General features: G+C 46.8%; 1 protein-coding gene across 4 annotated transcripts in view; it reads left to right on the top strand.

Annotated features, from left to right (window-relative positions):
* cntnap2a (contactin associated protein 2a) overlaps window positions 1–17,164 on the top strand; it is a 163,858-nt gene that overhangs the window by 103,720 nt on the left and 42,974 nt on the right. For 3 of the 4 annotated variants that reach the window (XM_020041701.3, XM_010890158.4, XM_020041699.3), the window contains 4 exons: window positions 958–1,064; window positions 1,996–2,115; window positions 3,379–3,494; window positions 3,671–3,755. In XM_020041701.3, the coding sequence (XP_019897260.2) occupies window positions 958–1,064; window positions 1,996–2,115; window positions 3,379–3,494; window positions 3,671–3,755 (428 nt within the window). The remainder of the gene's footprint in view (window positions 1–957; window positions 1,065–1,995; window positions 2,116–3,378; window positions 3,495–3,670; window positions 3,756–17,164) is intronic. The other variant, XM_020041700.3, reaches the window with a different exon arrangement.

Genomic DNA, 17,164 nt, shown 5'->3' with positions numbered 1-17,164 from the left:
TTTTGAAATAACATACTTGGCGGTTAGGCTCAGAATTAGGGTTTAGGGTCAGAATTAGGTGTTAGGGTCAGAATAAGTGGTAAGGGTCCAGGGTTTTTGAATAGCTAGGGAAAATCATGTTTCAGATGTCAATCAGTTGTTACTCCTCAAAAGGTCCTCATAAGTATAGCACTGTGTGGGTTTGTGTGTGTGTGTGTGTGTGTACTGAACAGGGAATTTGTCAGCCTTGATTTAACACCAGTTTGGTAATGCGATTGTGAGTCGAGAGCACTGATAGTCTTGTCTCTGTCTGTAGCAGGATGCTATTTTTCCGCATGGATTCCCCAAGGTATGGGGAATATGTCTGAGGCTTCAGTAGCTGCAATACTTCAGTGGCTTTTCCAACTGACTTCCTTTAAGTGTTATAAATCCATTTTTTTCATCTGCATGAACAGCCTTGGAGGGGTTTTTGATCACTTAGCATTTTTTCCAAACGGTTTACCTAAGGCAACCCTCCGTTTTGTCCTCCCCGGATTCAAATCCGGAATTTACGTTGGAATACGGTTACTCTGTGGATGTCTGGAGGATGTTTGTGAAAGCAAACCCCCGGGGCTGTGACACTTCTGACTAAAGTCTGGGGACATTCCATCCCACTCACACAAAAAATTATGTTTCTGTCGGGAAGCAATATCATTGTTTTCATTAATACCAATGTTTTAGGCCGATAGCGGATAATAGTTACACGGGTAGGAACTTATAATTGAATGTTGAATAAAGGAGGAACTGCCGTGAGATGTGGAGAGACAATCAGACTACAAATTCAGGCTTCGTGGCGTAGAGGTGGCGGGGGACGAGGGGGGGGCCCCAGTTCTGATTGGCTGCTGCTGTTCTGGGCAGCCGGAGGCTACGGCCCAGGTCCCTGGACCTCCCCGGGCAGGAGGGTGAACGCTCCTCCTGTTTCTCCTTGTCTGTCTCCAGGTGCATGCCGAACCACTGCGAGCACGGGGGGAGATGCACACAGACGGGGGAAAGTTTTAGCTGCACCTGCGACGGAACGGGATACACCGGAGCGACCTGTCACACATGTGAGTGCGCGCATGCGCGCTAAACCACTGTCACAACGAGAAGAGCGTCAGGGAGACAGAGCTGTGGGAAAGCGTGGTCTGGAGAAGTTTGGAACTTAATCAAGAAAGTATCAATCACGATCCGGCTCAAACTCGCTCCATCTCCATCCCCCTATTTCTGAAATATAAATCCTATTAATTGTGGGATAAACACACCGTCACTCCAACTGAGTGTGTAGGTGTTGGTACGTGCTTTGCGTCCAGCATTCCTGCACACGTGGTCTTCGTAAGAACGGTGTGCGAGTAGAAATAAAGGTTTCGGTTCTTCTATCAGTATTTGGTAGCAGATTGGCAGTCACTGTGAAATTGCCTGCTACTAAAGTTACAAGCACGTCACATTATTGTAGTTGGCTTTTATTCACACAACCAGAAATGTAATTAATCATCTGTCCTTCAGAAGTCAGAACACACTCACACACACATACACAAACTTGTCCTTCAGAAGTCAGATATCAGGCTGCGCTGGCAGCGAAGTCTCTTTTGTTTTATGAATTTGAGAAAGAAAATGTGAGACCGCACACAAATTACTGCTCTTACACACACAAACACAAACACGCAATTACACACACACACACACCAAGCTGTGCTCGATGAAAGGAACTCTCCAGACAGAAGAAGTGTTTGCGTAGACTAGCCGAGTCCAAGCCATGTTCGGATGAGTCCTGCAGCAGACAGGCCCCCCAGCTTCGTGTGTGTTCCAGACTGACCATGAGACACCAGAGGGGTACTGAACCTCCACCTGGTGATACATCACCTCTCACCGTCCCTTTCTGCTTCTGTACCCTCCCTGTACCCCTCCGCCCCCCCTATCTCTCCGTTGTTTGGGTATCTCTGACCCCCCCCCCGTCCCCGTCCCCGTCTCCCCCGCCCGTCTCCCTCTTTGTCTCTCTAGCTGTGTTTGAACAAAGTTGTGAGGCATATAAACACCTGGGCAGATCTTCAGACACGTATTGGATCGATCCAGATGGAAGTGGACCCCTCGGACCCTTCAAAGTCAACTGCAACATGACAGGTGCATGTGTGTGTATTTGTGTGTGTATTTGTTTGTGGACGTGCGTGTCTAACCATTTTAAATTGGACGACAACAAGGGTTGAACGTTTATCGCCTCACCGCGCTAATTTGATCCGATATTCCTGCGTTTCACAACTTTGTTTTTAGAAGTCAGTCCGTGCCGTGCCACATGAAAGGGAGAAAGACCAAAGGATTACAAAAAGAAATTCTGTACATCGTAAAAATGTAGTCCTCTAAATCCCTCAGTAAACCATGAAAGAAGCGAGGCCAGACAGATAGAAAGCCTGGTGAGAGTTTTCTATTCCAGGCCGGGGCTGACCCGAAGGACCTACGAGATGACAGGCTGCCCTCTCTTCTCCTTTTCAAGGCCTAGACATCTTAACCTCTTAGTTTCCAAGGCAACCTGGTTATGCTGCTACAGCCCATGAAATGTATCTGTGAGCACCACACACACACACATACACACACACATACACACCACACACACACTTGCACACGCAAACACACACACACACACACACCTTAGCCATGACAATATATCAGATAAACCATGGCAGCATAGCTTCTCGGATATTATGAGAAAATATTTCAGGAGCTTTTATTTAATACCTTTTTTAGAGCTATACTTTATCACGCTCTTTCCTCTCTCTTCCTGCCCTCTCTGTCCTCTATCTTTCTTTATTTCTCATTTCTGTCTCTCCTTTCTATTTTTCTTTCGGTCTCTCACTGCTCTCTTAATTCAATTCTATTCAGATTGCTTTATGTAACTATGTTGGTATTGCGTGTGTATTATTTAAAAATCTACAGTACAACATTAAAGGAATAATAACAGTCAAGGTTATGAACAGGAGAACATCGTAGAACAACAATCAAGGGGCCACAAAATGAAACACACAATTCACAATAAAAATAACAATAGGATGTGAAACATGCTGCTTGCTTGGTCTGTCAGACACTGGCCTTCGTTTTAAATGCTGGTTTCCAAAAGCATGTTTAACCAGCTCTAATCTGTGAGGTCTTTGAAACCTTCAGTAATGCTTTCATTTTTGGGGAATTGATACTCCATAAGTGTGTTATCCATTTTGTAAATGTTTTTCAGGATACACAGCTCTGTGTCAGGTTCTGCTGTGGTGCTGCTGCACGTCTTATACAGGCGGCCATGTTTCCCAGCAAGACTGGCCTCACTGAACCTGGGCTTTATCATGGTTTCTCTCCCTCTCTCTGTCTCTCTCTCCTGACTCTGTCTGTCCCTGTGTCTCTTAGAAGACATGGTTTGGACCACAGTGGTAAATAATCTACCAGCTCAAACCTCAGTGACTGGGTCGAGCAGAGAGAGACGCACTGTGCTGCAACTCAACTACAGCGCTTCAATGGAACAGGTGCAAACACACACACACAAACACACACACACACACAAGCACTTGCCATGCATTGTATTTCCCTCAATGTCTTTTATTCCACCCTTTTCCCTTGCCTGTGCACTCTATAACCTTGTGGACATTTTCATTGATTACTGACTTCTCTGTGTGTGTGTGTGTGTGTGTGTGTGTAACAGATCACAGCTATCACCACGAGTGCAGAAGACTGTCAACAGCACGTGTCGTATGCCTGCCGTATGTCCCGGCTACTCAACACACCGGGTAAGACTGGGTCCTCTCCTGCGGGGTTCCTTCTCTTCATCACAATCTGTCTGTTGGGTTCCTTCTCTTCATCACAATCTGTCTGTTGGTTTCCTTCTCTTCATCACAATCTGTGTGACATGTTGGGTACGTGTGTTATGTTCCATTATGTCGTGTTATGGCGTGTTATGGCATGTAGCGGCGTGTTATTTCGGGTTGTGTTGGGATGTGTCATGTTGTGGTATGTCTTCTTTCGGCATGTTATGTTATGTCGTTTTATGTGGGGTTATGACGTGTCATGGCGTATTATCATGGGTTATGGGGTTATGTCGTGTTATGTTGTGTTATTATGGGTTATGGGTTTATGTAGTATTATGTTGGGTTGTGTGGCGTTATGTCGTGTTATGCTGTGTTGGACATGGACATGGACATCATCTTCCGCTTATCCGGGGCCGGGTCGCGGGGGCAGCAGTCTAAGCAGGGATGCCCAGACTTCCCTCTCCCCAGACACTTCCTCCAGCTCTTCCGGGGGGACACCGAGGCGTTCCCAGGCCAGCCGGGAGACATAGTCCCTCCAGCGTGTCCTAGGTCTTCCCGGTGGGACGGGACCGGAACACCTTCCCAGGAAGGATTATGGGTTTATGTAGTATTATGTTGGGTTGTGTGGCGTTATGTTGTATTATGGTGGGGTATGTTGTGACGTGTTATAATGTGTTATGTTGTGTTATTATGGGTTATGAGTTTATGTAGTATTATGTTGGGTTGTGTGGCGTTATGTCGTGTTATTATGGGTTATGGGTTTATGTTGTATAATGTTGGGTTGTGTGGCGTTATGTCGTATTATGGTGGGGTATGTTGTGACGTGTTATAATGTGTTATGTTGTGTTAGGTTCTGTTCTGTTATGTTGTGGGGACATGAGGTAGTGAGAGGGAGTGTTGTCTCTCTCCTTTCCTCCCTCCATGTCACCAGTGAGATTGTCAGCCCTGTAGAGAACGCACTAATTTACATCTAATTATCCCATTCGGCTTTATGCACTTTAATGTTCGACGAACAAAAACTATTGTTCAAGGTTGCTGCAGATTTCTGGCCCGCTGGACCCCAAGATGAAATCCAACATCACAATATTCACTCATGTAATTAAATATGCTCAAGGCCCTGTCTGTCTCACACAGTGTTTTAAAGACGAGCCCAGTCAAGGCTGAGGACAGCAATGAAATTAGCCACAATGAGACTCTCAATGTGTCAGGAGGAAAAATCAGACGATGGGAGGGGAGGTCTAATGTGTAGTGGCTGTGTTTGTGGGGGTGAGATGGAATGTCTCGCGCTCTCTTTACTTTCTATTACTGTCTCCATCCCTCTGTCTCATTCTCCACGGTCGTTTATTTGGCTGTACATTACTTTCTCTGCTCCACACACACAAACAAACACACACGTGTAGACGCTCAGACCCGGCGAGTTGAGGGTGAACGTTGTGTCTCCCAAGGTTCAACGCGTCTTTCTCAGAGTCGTGTTTTCTGTCTGTTGACCTTAGTTTGTAAATCGGAGGTATTGAGAAAAAAATAAAAAGCGGACGCTTGATCTTAGCTGCTCCAAGGGACAATATTTATCATGCATATCATAGCATTGGTGCAGTGGTATAAATCAGACATCAAGTCAGTAAACGACAAGCTTGGGCTATATTTCCTGCCTCATATTGTAGCCTAAAATACAGTCTGAGACGCTCTACACACTGGACCCGGGGTTACTGACCACGTTGCTTTTGTTTGTAAGTGTCAAACCTTAATGAGCAGTGGATGTGGTGTTGATTATGTCAAACATCGTTGTCAGCTAATTAATCGTATTGAGCCGACTACTAGTCGCGCGAGTGAAGTCAGTGGCGCGGAAGCGGCTGGCAATGATGGAAAGCCAGGGCAGGGAGGGAGACTGGATAAGACAACATCAATACTGGGCTTGAGCTACTTAAGCGAGCTAGCATGATGCCTGCCAGACAGTTGATTTATGTAGCTAACCTATTCCAGCAGCTAACGTAGTCATTTCAGGCCTACTTCCTACACTTTTATTGAATGTGTAGCTTCTTGAACATCTATTCTGAAAAGGCGTTGCATCTCGGCAGTTTGTTTGAGATTGACGTTCAGACGTAATAAATGACGAGTGAAACGGGTCTAACTCTTATTTGACTTGTTTTCTCAGATGGTCACTTTAACTTGAGTGCATTTTCACATCATTTCACACCGTACTCAAACTCGTGTATTGATTCTCAGTACTCTGCCCGGATCAGGCATCTGTACCCCAGTGGAGTGATGATGCCAAACTGGAAACAGAAAAGGCCTGTCAGTGGCTTTGCCATCGCGGCGTGTTTGAAACTTGCACACTGCATTTGCTTGCCTGGCACAGATTGAGCTGTTTCATTGCTTTGTCTTGGATTTACGTTCACTTGAATATCCACACTTGTCAAGAGTGACATTCGGTGTAACGTTGCAGTGGGGACGTTGACTTTCGGTTGCCTGGTTACCCAAGTGCCTTCCAGAAGCTTCACCACGCCCACGGACGTTAGTAAGTTTCTCCTCTGCAGGGATTCTGGGCCCAAACAATAGTAATTGCAATGCTGCTCTTGGGAATTGGACCTTGGGAATCTTTACAAAATGGGTGTATTAGAACAGTTATGGGGGCCTTTTTTCTTTTATTAATGCGTCTTCCTACATATCTGTCGTTTACACGGTTATACAATTACTGTTCCTGCCCAAGTCATGTCCAAACGGGTTATCAGGAAGGATCAGTCAGTCGTAAAGCAGAAAATGGACTACTAGAAAATGGAAATGGCTTCAGTGTCGCTGCCTGTGCGGTGCAGTGGCCTCAGTGTGACGGATAGACATATGAGCCCTCTAGCCTTCTCTATAGTGTGTTCTCTGAACCAGCTGTAAAATCCCATTAAGTGAGATGTGGTGTGTTGTGTACTTCAAGGCCCACGACGACATAAGCGACAACACTTCTGTGGAAGTCAGGGGAAAAAAAACAAATAACCTACTTTCCCTCCACAATCCCATCTGTTTTTCTCTCCTCTCTCTCTCCTCTCCTCTCAACTCTATCCTCTTTCTTTCCACTTTCTCCTCTTTCTGTCCATTCTCTCCTCTGTCGCTCCACTCTTTCCTCACTCTCTCCACTGTCTTTCTTTGCTCCCCCTCCTCTCTCCCTGTTAAACCAGCAGTCTGGGTTGCAGTTGAGTTGAGTCTAGACTGAACATGTAAAATGTGTGACCTTGGTCGGTTTAGCATGCTGAGCTGCTGCCTCCAGTACACCTGTGTTGTAATAGCATGGTTTCAAATCCGGCCCACTGCACTTTCAGAAGGCAATAACCAATTAGAATATTTCCCAGCATTCTCAGTAGGGGGATTTTTACATGTCTGCGTGGACATTGGATTGGTTGAAGCATTTTATCACTAAAGGGTCTCTGTACTAACTCAGACGGTCAGTAGTTACACGCATCTCACACGTCACTGAGATGGTTGTCCCAGTTTCAGAGGACTGACGATGTGTCAGACAGTGTCCAGTCTTTCCCCAGCCATCCCTGTCTTATGTCACCTTTTATGTCAGCCAGCGTAATGTCACCTGTTATGTCCTGTGGACTAGGAGTTAACGACACCACTGGGATGACATGCAATGTGTTGTTCAAGACAACAGATCCTCCCTCCAGAAACAGACCTAGGCATCAACTGTATGCCGGGGGTTATTTAAATGACCCAACATAGAGTTCCACATACAACCTGAACCCCCCCCCCCCCCCCCCCAGCGTTGATAGGATTTTCTTTCAGGGCTTTTTTCTGCTGGATTCTGAAGTGTGTCATTCCATTGAAATGCGTTGGTGTGAATAGTAATGCCAGCATGCAAAACAGAGGGAAGAAGCATTAGACAGGGCTAAGAAATGGTGAGGTAATGTGGAATCCATGAATACATTCTCCGTTTTGAATCCAGCAGCCTAGAGAGCCAGGGCTGAGGCTCGGGGCTGGGGCTCGGGGCTCGGGGCTGGGGCTCGGGGCTGGGGCTCGGGGCTGGGGCTCGGGGCTGGGGCTCGGGGCTGGGGCTCGGGGCTGGGGCTCGGGGCTCGGGGCTGGGGCTCGGGGCTGGGGCTCGGGGCTGGGGCTCGGGGCTGGGGCTCGGGGCTGGGGGCTGGGGCTCGGGGCTGGGGCTCGGGGCTCGGGGCTCGGGGCTGGGGCTCGGGGCTGGGGCTCGGGGCTGGGGGGCTGGGGCTCGGGGCGGGCGGGGGCTGGGGCTCAGGGCAGGCAGGGGCGGAGGGGGGGGGGACCTCTAGTTTCCTTATTTTCTGACCCATTACATCGGTGTGCTTGTTTTAGTTCTGTAGTTTATATCGTTTTCTTTTCACAGACACCGGAAAGGAAACTACATCGTAAAAATGACTGTTCCTCGCCCCCCCCCCCCCACGCCCCCCCCCACTGTATTGTCATTTGAGTTCACGACGGTAACGGTGGATGTGGAGGAACAGAGTGGTTTTGTGCCTTGTGGAGTGGAAAATAGCACGCCGTCTCACTCACAAGAATATGATTGTGAAATGGTACTGTGTCATTTACAATCAGTTCTGGCTGGATGTGAAGTGATGGTCCGTATTGTTGCTGCCACCAGTGCCGTTCCTGAGCCACCATTCCTCTACAATGGGTTTTGATGTTGACTACAGAGCTAAGCGTTTTCACCCGTTTCAAACAACCTCTGTGGAGAAGGAACGATAGAGGGTAGTGGGTGTGTGTGTGTGTGTGTGTGTTTGGGTGCATTCATGCTTGTATGGTTCTTGTGAGTGTGTGTGTGAGTGTGTGTGTGTGAGTGTGTGTGAGTGTGTGTGAGTGTGTGTGTGTGTGTGTGTGTGAGTGTGTGTGTGTGTGTGAGTGTGTGTGTGTGTGTGTGTGTGTGTGTGCTCCTGCTGACACGGCCATCTACAGGGTTCCAAGACTTGACGTTATACTGAAATTACCTCCTAACTGCTTCATACATATCAGTTCTGGAATTGTATATCACCCGCATGTATACACACACACACACACACACACATATACATATACAGAAAATATTATGGTAATCCAGATTAAGGGAGGCTGATGCTTTGCAGGGGGGCTATAGATTCCTATTAAACTCACAGCATGACCCAAGCATGGTCATGTTTGTGTGTGTGTGTGTGTGTGTGTGTGTTGGGGGTTGGTTGGGGGGGTGATAAACATTCCGTTAATGGGCGCGAACAGACGCCACAAACCGCCTCTCGTCATTATTTCCTGATGCCTCCAATGTCCAATCAAAAGCCACCGCTACCTTTTATTATGAAGTGGGTTGTTTAAACCCAGAATGCTTCGTTGGATTGGAATGTCACGCCTGCATACCTATTCTCTGCGTGCAGTAATGACTTTGCTGCTGGTAAATCCTTCATCCAACTTAATGCCGAAGACCCTGTCCTAGATACACCCGGCCCCTCGCTGAACACCGCGCAGCTGACCAGTCCACATCACAGCTTTACTAAAGCCAGACTCGGTAAATTCGAGATCAGTTACATCAGTTTGTTTGTCGATTATTTTGTGCTTAAAGGTTGTGGCATTATGTGCACTGACATTCTACCATCCAGAGGTAATATTTCTAATTTGAGAGAGAGAAATACAAACTCGAAAAATTGTCTGGCTTCAATATCCACCACCCGTTCTGTGACCTCCGCCCACTACATAATATAGAATGAATTAATGCATGTTCTTCAATCAGAGACTACCTCGACCTGCTTGCCCCACAAACATTCTCAACCTGTTTGGGTCTGAATTAGAGCATGTCAGCAACTACAAATAGTTTGATTTAGTGCTTGACTGCTTGCTCCACTTCAATTGCCATATTACCCACATTCAGTCTAACGTTAATTCCGGAATTGGTTTCTTGTTCCAAAACAAGACATCCTTCACTCACTTTGCCAAGTATGTGTATGGCCACTAAAACACTCCTTACACTGCCATTGGCTTTATCATCAGCACCCCCTTTTACACATGTCACTGTGACTTTTGAACTCTGGCTAACTGGCCTTCTCAATGTACAAAATCCCTGGGTAACTGATACCAATTTGCTGTGAGATCCTCTAAATTCCCCCTCTACCTTTGCTCATTTCACAGCATCTGCTATTTCGACAGTAACCTGCACTCTGGTAGATATCTAACTCTGGTGACTCCTGAAGCCCACGTTTCATTGGGTCAACACTCATTTCAGTTTGCTGCTGCCAATGACTGGAACGAATTGCAAAAACAGCCTAAAGCTTGACACTTTCATTGCACCTCACTCTAAATAAACTGAATAAGCTGCTGTCAGACCAATGCACCTGCAGAATCTGATAGACCTAAATATCTATTTTATATTTGTCTTTTTTAGGACATTATTGTTGTCCTTTTTGTTGTCTTGTTTTTGCCTTTGGATGTCATTGAAAATGTGAATTGGTTTTCACCTGACCTAGTTAAATGTTGGTCAAAATGTAAAAACACCCCAAAAATATATACTGTTCTAGTTCATTTGGTCACGTATAGAATGTAATGTACAGAATGTTGGCATTTAATCTCTTAATCATGCCACAGCTCATTGGGGCCTTGTCACGTAAATGACCCAATGAAGAAAAAAAAAACAAGCTCAAAAAGCCCTAGTCCCTTAGAAACAGAGTACTCAAAAACCCATTGTATGCAGTTGTGTGTCCTGGACATTTGTATGGCAACAGTTAGTGCCTAGCGAAGGGGTTGGGGAAGTGTTATTGCTTGGCTCCTGATCCATAACCTCGGCCAGGAGTATTGAACTCTTACACTACGAGGTCCGACGCCTGCTGGTTTTCAGTTCTACCTCATCATTAATTCCACCCACCTGGTGTCCCTAATTAGAGGATTGCAATGAATTAACAGGCCTCAAGGTCCATAGTTAACTTTGAGGGGGTTGGGCTATTTATCAAAGTAGCCTATTTTACATTAACACCCCAATATAAGCTCACAGATTCTCCCAACCATGAACCAAACAATGTAGTAGCCTAATTATAATTCACCCAATAAGTAATTAGTTTATAAGTAATCCTAGTATTGATTATTTCACATGGAGTTGTGGGAAGATCAAAAGGCTTGCTAGCTTGCCATGTTATTCAGAGCACTGTGCCACTTCCTGTCTTTGCTGCAGGGGGTAGGAATACAACGCATGCCCTCACAACGCTCTTAGGTGCAAAACCATTTTCTTCCAAGGTGGGAGAGGATGATGAATTGCGAAATGAAAAAGAGGTGAAACACGTCTCTTTCTCTGCCTCCCGGTGGTTATTGCTGTCCACTAGGCGGGTAACCCTCAACGGCGCTCCAGGGAAGAGGAGGCTGGGAAGTCGGACAATCATGCCCGGCCCATCTCCCCCCAACGCCCCGTACTTCATCACAATAAGCCCCCTGTCTCCTCCACCTGTTTAGGGGGGGGGGGGGGGGCAATGCGGAGGAGCTGACCGGCGCGGCTTGGCTTCTGCGTGCAGTGTTCGTGACGCACTGCGCCCTGCGCTTCTGCGTGCAGTGTTCGTGACGCACTGCGCCCGGCGCTTCTTTGTTTTGGATTCATAGTTGTCTGAGAACCCCCATCGACTGGCGGTTTTCTCTGCCCCTTGATGATGACGGTTCGGGTTCATAGCGGTGTTTGGAAAAGGAAAAGCGTGAGCAGAGCGCAGCGTTCTCCCGTCCATAAATGGACGTGACAGTTTTGTTACCGACTAAGCTTCTAAAGTCACAGTGTCAGTCAAATCCAGCAGACAAGCAACGCTTACTTAGAAATGTCAGTGTATAGAATGAAAACTATTATAATGGAATCATAAATACCAGTCCTGGGTCAGTGTTCAGGGGTGGTTTGGGCCTATATGCACAAGTAGGGGAGAGTTGGAGGGTTTGTAAGCAGTGAAAATAGCAGTGTAGGTGACGTGTGGTTGACTGGCCTCACTCTCTGTCCAGGACCCAGTGTCTGAGGGAGGTGAGCTTAGTGATGATCTGGGCTCTGCATTGTTAAAGGACAAACAGCATTCTCACAGTTATGCATCATGTGTGACTTCATTGTGGCGGTTTGAGAATTGAATAGCGCCCCTCTCTGCCGAACACTGGGGTGTGTGTCCTCTTCCACCAGTGCCCGGCCTCCTCTGTAGCACCTCCACATAATGACATAACAAATGTAAAGCATGGGATTTCTATAAGGGACCCCATCTGTGGAACAGAACTTTATTGAAGAGTGGCCTTCCATTCAAAGCCACCCATGTTCCCTGTGGAGCCCAACAGCTGCTGTGCATTTTGTGTAATCCCCCCCCCCCCCAACAAACAGAAACTCAAGAAAGACTCCAGTGACCTTGAGGGCGAGAGGTGAGGACCACCGTGATGATATCAGGCAGAAGGGGAGAGAGGTGGGCGTTAGAGTGCCGCCAAACGCAGAGTACACACAGGCGGAGGGCCTGACCACTGTGACAGACCCCAAAATGAAGTCTGTGTCAACTCTGTGAGCGTTGCCTAGCTATTGACAGAGGCAGCCAGGACATGGCCCTTGAAACGAGACATGCTATGGGACACACTGCCCACGTACCCAGGGTGTAATAGAGCTGGACTCCCTGACCTCTCGGCACACCTAGGACCACACTAGAGAGTCATTTCCCTCAGGTCGTACAGAACTGCAGAGATTTTGAAATCACAGGAGCCACATGTGTCAACCATCGCCCCGAAATGAGGCAGTCAGTGGAGCACAAATAACGTTGTAAACTTTAATCAATGTTCACCTCTCAATTTATTTCCCGTGTCATTTATGCTGGTAACTATTTGCACACGGTGCGACAGCGAACGTAGCGAGTCACTTCCTGTTTGAAATGCATTTGTCCTTCTGAAACTTGGAACGTTCACTTTTTAAATGTGTATTTTACTTTTGTTTGTCGTACCTTTTTCTTCGTTTCCGAGGTCCTGTAAATCTAAATGGAAGTGGAGGTTGTGAGACAAAGTTGTGTGTTGGGGGGGGGGGGGGCGGGTAACCTTGGTAACCTCTCCACAGAGAGGGTTGTTGACATGTCGGTGAACTATATTCTAGTGCTGCTAGGTGACCTATTGATTGGGCTGCATCATGTTCTACAACACGTTCTCTGTCCTCCCTCTGCCTTTGCAACTTCCTCCTCAGTGCACGCTCCCCCACTTTCTGTCTCTCTGTCCACCTTTCCCCTCACCCCTCTGTCTCTCTCTCTCTCTCTCTCTCTCTCTCTCTCCGCCTCTCTCTCTCTCTCTCTCCACCTCTCTCTCTGCTGTCACCTTCATTCAGTCGTTTGTCCCCCCGTGTAATAATGATCGTTCAGCGTCTCCCTGGCAGCCCTGATAAACGAATTAAACAGATGGATGGAGGGAATGCTGTAAAAGCGCATCCCCAGAGAAGCCATTTTCTCATGACATATCTGTCCATCAGCCTTGACCTAGTTGCTTACTACACTAAATCTGACTGATAGGCCTCCCCCCATTTACAACAACTATCAGTGTGTGTGTGTGTGTGTGTGCGTGTATGTGTGAAAGAGAGAGAGCGAGAGAAAAGGAGAGGAAGAGTGGGTGTTTGGGGAGTGGCACTCTTCTCCCAAGCGTACTGTTTAACAAATGAAACTTGAGAACGAGAGTTTAGAGCCTGTCTCTCCTCTTTTTTTGGAGCTCCGTTCATCCCGTCCCTCATGTCACAGAGCTAAACCCCCCAGCAAACACCTCAATCCTTCTCAGGAGAAGAAGGAAGAAACAGGAAGAAGAGAGTGGGATTGATCATAGCTGTTGTATCGTGTTGCTTGTCTCGGTGATGCCTCACTATGGTATTTAGCCTGACAAAGCTTTATTCATCTGCGCGGCTACCACGCACATACATGCACAGACAGCGACACACACACACACACACATACTTATACACAGTCTCTCTCCATCTTAATCAAGGCTAGCCTGTTTGGAGACTCCTGAGCACAGAGAGACCAGAGGTGGTAACTAGAATGGTTAAAACATGACAGAATAAATCTCACTGCAGGCAGAATAGATCTGAAACATGACAGAATGGATCTGACTGCAGACAGAAAAGATATGACTGCAGGTAGAATAGATCTGAAACATGACAAAATAGATATTTAACATGACAGAAGAGATATGACTGCAGGTAGAATAGATCTGAAACATGACAGTATAGATCTGAAACATTACAGAATAGATCACACACACATTTCTCATTGGGAGGCTTTGTGTGTGTGTGTGTATGCATGCACATGTGTCGTTGTCGGTCTGCATGTGGGTGTGTCTGCCTGTGTGTGTGTTTCTACCTGCTGTCACTGAGGTGGAAGTCAGAAGGATGACTGGCTGGATAAAATGGAAACAGTCTTCTCTAGGCAGCATGAGGGTGTGATGACTGAGGTCTGCTGTCAAAGGCAGGTATATGAAGAGTCCATCCAGATGTCGTTAAAGTTGTGCCGTCATGCCAATCCCCCTCCGACAGGGATACAAACATTATGGTGCCCATTATGGCTCTGCTGACCCACAGTAGCACTTTGTCTTGGTGAAAGGCTATGATTCAGTGACAGCAATATGAACACTGTGGAGGCCATTATGGCTCAATGACCTACAGATGCTTTGTGAGCTGTTGAAAGGCTGTGATCCTCTTGACAGGGATAGGAGTCCTACAGATTCCATTTTGGATCTAATTGCCTGGCTCAGGCCTTGATCTCTATAGCAGGGAAATGAAGCTGTCAGTCACCAGGTTATCAGGTAACTGAAAGACTGTTTTCCCCTCAGGCTTACACTTTCAGTCTCTCTCTCCCCTTTTTTCCCTGTTTTTCTTACTCCCTGCCCTTTTTAATCCCTGGTTATATAGCCCCACACCCCTCATCTCTCCTTCTCTTCTCTGTTCTGCTCTACTTCCACCTCCCTCCGTCTCGCACTCCTATCACCCTCCTCCTCGCTCCTCCTCGCTCTTTCTCCCTCTGTTAGCTTAGTAGCGGCTTGTTGAAGGTCTGGATTTGCATACTAGCATGCTGGTCACAAACACACACACACACACATACACAAGGGAGAGTAACTGCTGCCTTGGCAACAGCTAATGGGGATCCTAATAAATACCAAATAATACCAAAACAAACACACACAAGGCCCCACTATACAGTACACATCCCCATTATACAGTACACATCCCCATTATACAGTACACATCCCCATTATACAGTACACATCCCCACTATACAGTACACATCCCCACTATACAGTACACATCCCCACTATACAGTACACATCCCCACTATACAGTACACGGCCCCACTATACAGTACACATCCCCATTATACAGTACACATCCCCACTATACAGTACACGGCCCCACTATACAGTACACATCCCCATTATACAGTACACATCCCCACTATACAGTACACTGCCCCACTATACAGTACACATCCCCACTATACAGTACACATCCCCACTATACAGTACACAACCCCACTATACAGTACACATCCCCATTATACAGTACACATCCCCACTATACAGTACACATCCCCATTATACAGTACACGGCCCCACTATACAGTACACTGCCCCACTATACAGTACACATCCCCATTATACAGTACACATCCCCATTATACAGTACACATCCCCACTATACAGTACACATCCCCATTATATAGTACACTCCCCACTATACAGTACACAACCCCACAATACTGTACACAGCCCCACTGTACAGTACACAGCCCCACTGTACAGTACACTGTCTCACTGTACAGTACACAGCCCCACTACAGAGTACACGGCCCCACTATACAGTATACAGCCCCACTATACAGTACACATCCCCACTATACAGTACATGGCCCCACTATACAGTACACAACCCCACAATACAGTATACAGCCCCACTATACAGTACACATCCCCATTATACAGTACACATCCCCATTATACAGTACACATCCCCACTATACAGTACACAGCCTCACTATACAGTACACGGCCCCACTATCCAGTACACAGCCCCACTATACAGTACACTGTCTCACTATACAGTACACTGTCTCACTATACAGTACACGGCCCCACTATACAGTACACGGCCTCACTATACAGTACACGGCCTCACTATACAGTATACCGCCCCACTATACAGTACACATCCCCAATATACAGTACGCAGCCCCACTGTATAGTACACTGTCTCACTATACAGTACACGGCCCCACTCTACAGTACACAGCCCCACTATACAGTACATGGCCTCACTATACAGTACACATCCCCAATATACAGTACACAGCCCCACTGTATAGTACACTGTCTCACTATACAGTACACGGCCCCACTATACAGTACACGGCCTCACTATACAGTACACGGCCTCACTATACAGTATACCGCCCCACTATACAGTACACATCCCCATTATACAGTACACAGCCCCACTATACAGTACACATCCCCATTATACAGTACACGGCCCCACTATACAGTACACATCCCCACTATACAGTACACGGCCCCACTATACAGTACACATCCCCATTATACAGTACACAGCCCCACTATACAGTACACATCCACATTATACAGTACACGGCCCCACTATACCGTACACGGCTCCACTATACAGTACACAACCCCACTATACAGTACACAACCCCACTATACAGTACACAACCCCACTATACAGTACACGGCCCCACTATACAGTACACAACCCCACTATACAGTACACAACCCCACTATACAGTACACAACCCCACTATACAGTACACGGCCCCACTATACAGTACACAACCCCACTATACAGTACACATCCCCATTATACAGTACACAACCCCACTATACAGTACACGGCCCCACTATACAGTACACAACCCCACTATACAGTACACATCCCCATTATACAGTACACAACCCCACTATACAGTACACATCCTCAATATACAGTACACAACCCCACTATACAGTACACATCCCCATTATACAGTACACAGCGTGTTTGATTACACCAGTCTCTGACTTTTGCACCTTACAACACTGCACACACACTCTAACAGTCCACACACACACATATATACTACACACTCATTAAAACTACACTACATACACACTAACACTACACACACACAATGAATGACTACTGCTCCTGGACTCTTATTTACTGCACAGTGTCTGTTGATCTATTATACAATCTTCGCATCATGGGTACATTTCCTTCAATTAGTTGTCTTCTTGCTTAATGCTTTTCCATAACGCTGTTCTGTTTTTGTTTGTCTAGCGTTTATTTCCTCCACAGTTGGACTTATAAACAAGCGGAAACATAATCAAATATTGGAAATGCAGGCACCCTTCTTTGGGTTACCCAGGTGAGAGGAAGAGATGTTGTTTCAGAGAGTCTCGTTGTTTTTGCTAAC

Source organism: Esox lucius, chromosome 21 (genome assembly GCF_011004845.1).
Source record: "Esox lucius isolate fEsoLuc1 chromosome 21, fEsoLuc1.pri, whole genome shotgun sequence".
In the NCBI taxonomy this organism is placed as follows: domain Eukaryota; kingdom Metazoa; phylum Chordata; class Actinopteri; order Esociformes; family Esocidae; genus Esox; species Esox lucius.
This window is presented reverse-complemented; position numbering and strand designations above follow the sequence as displayed.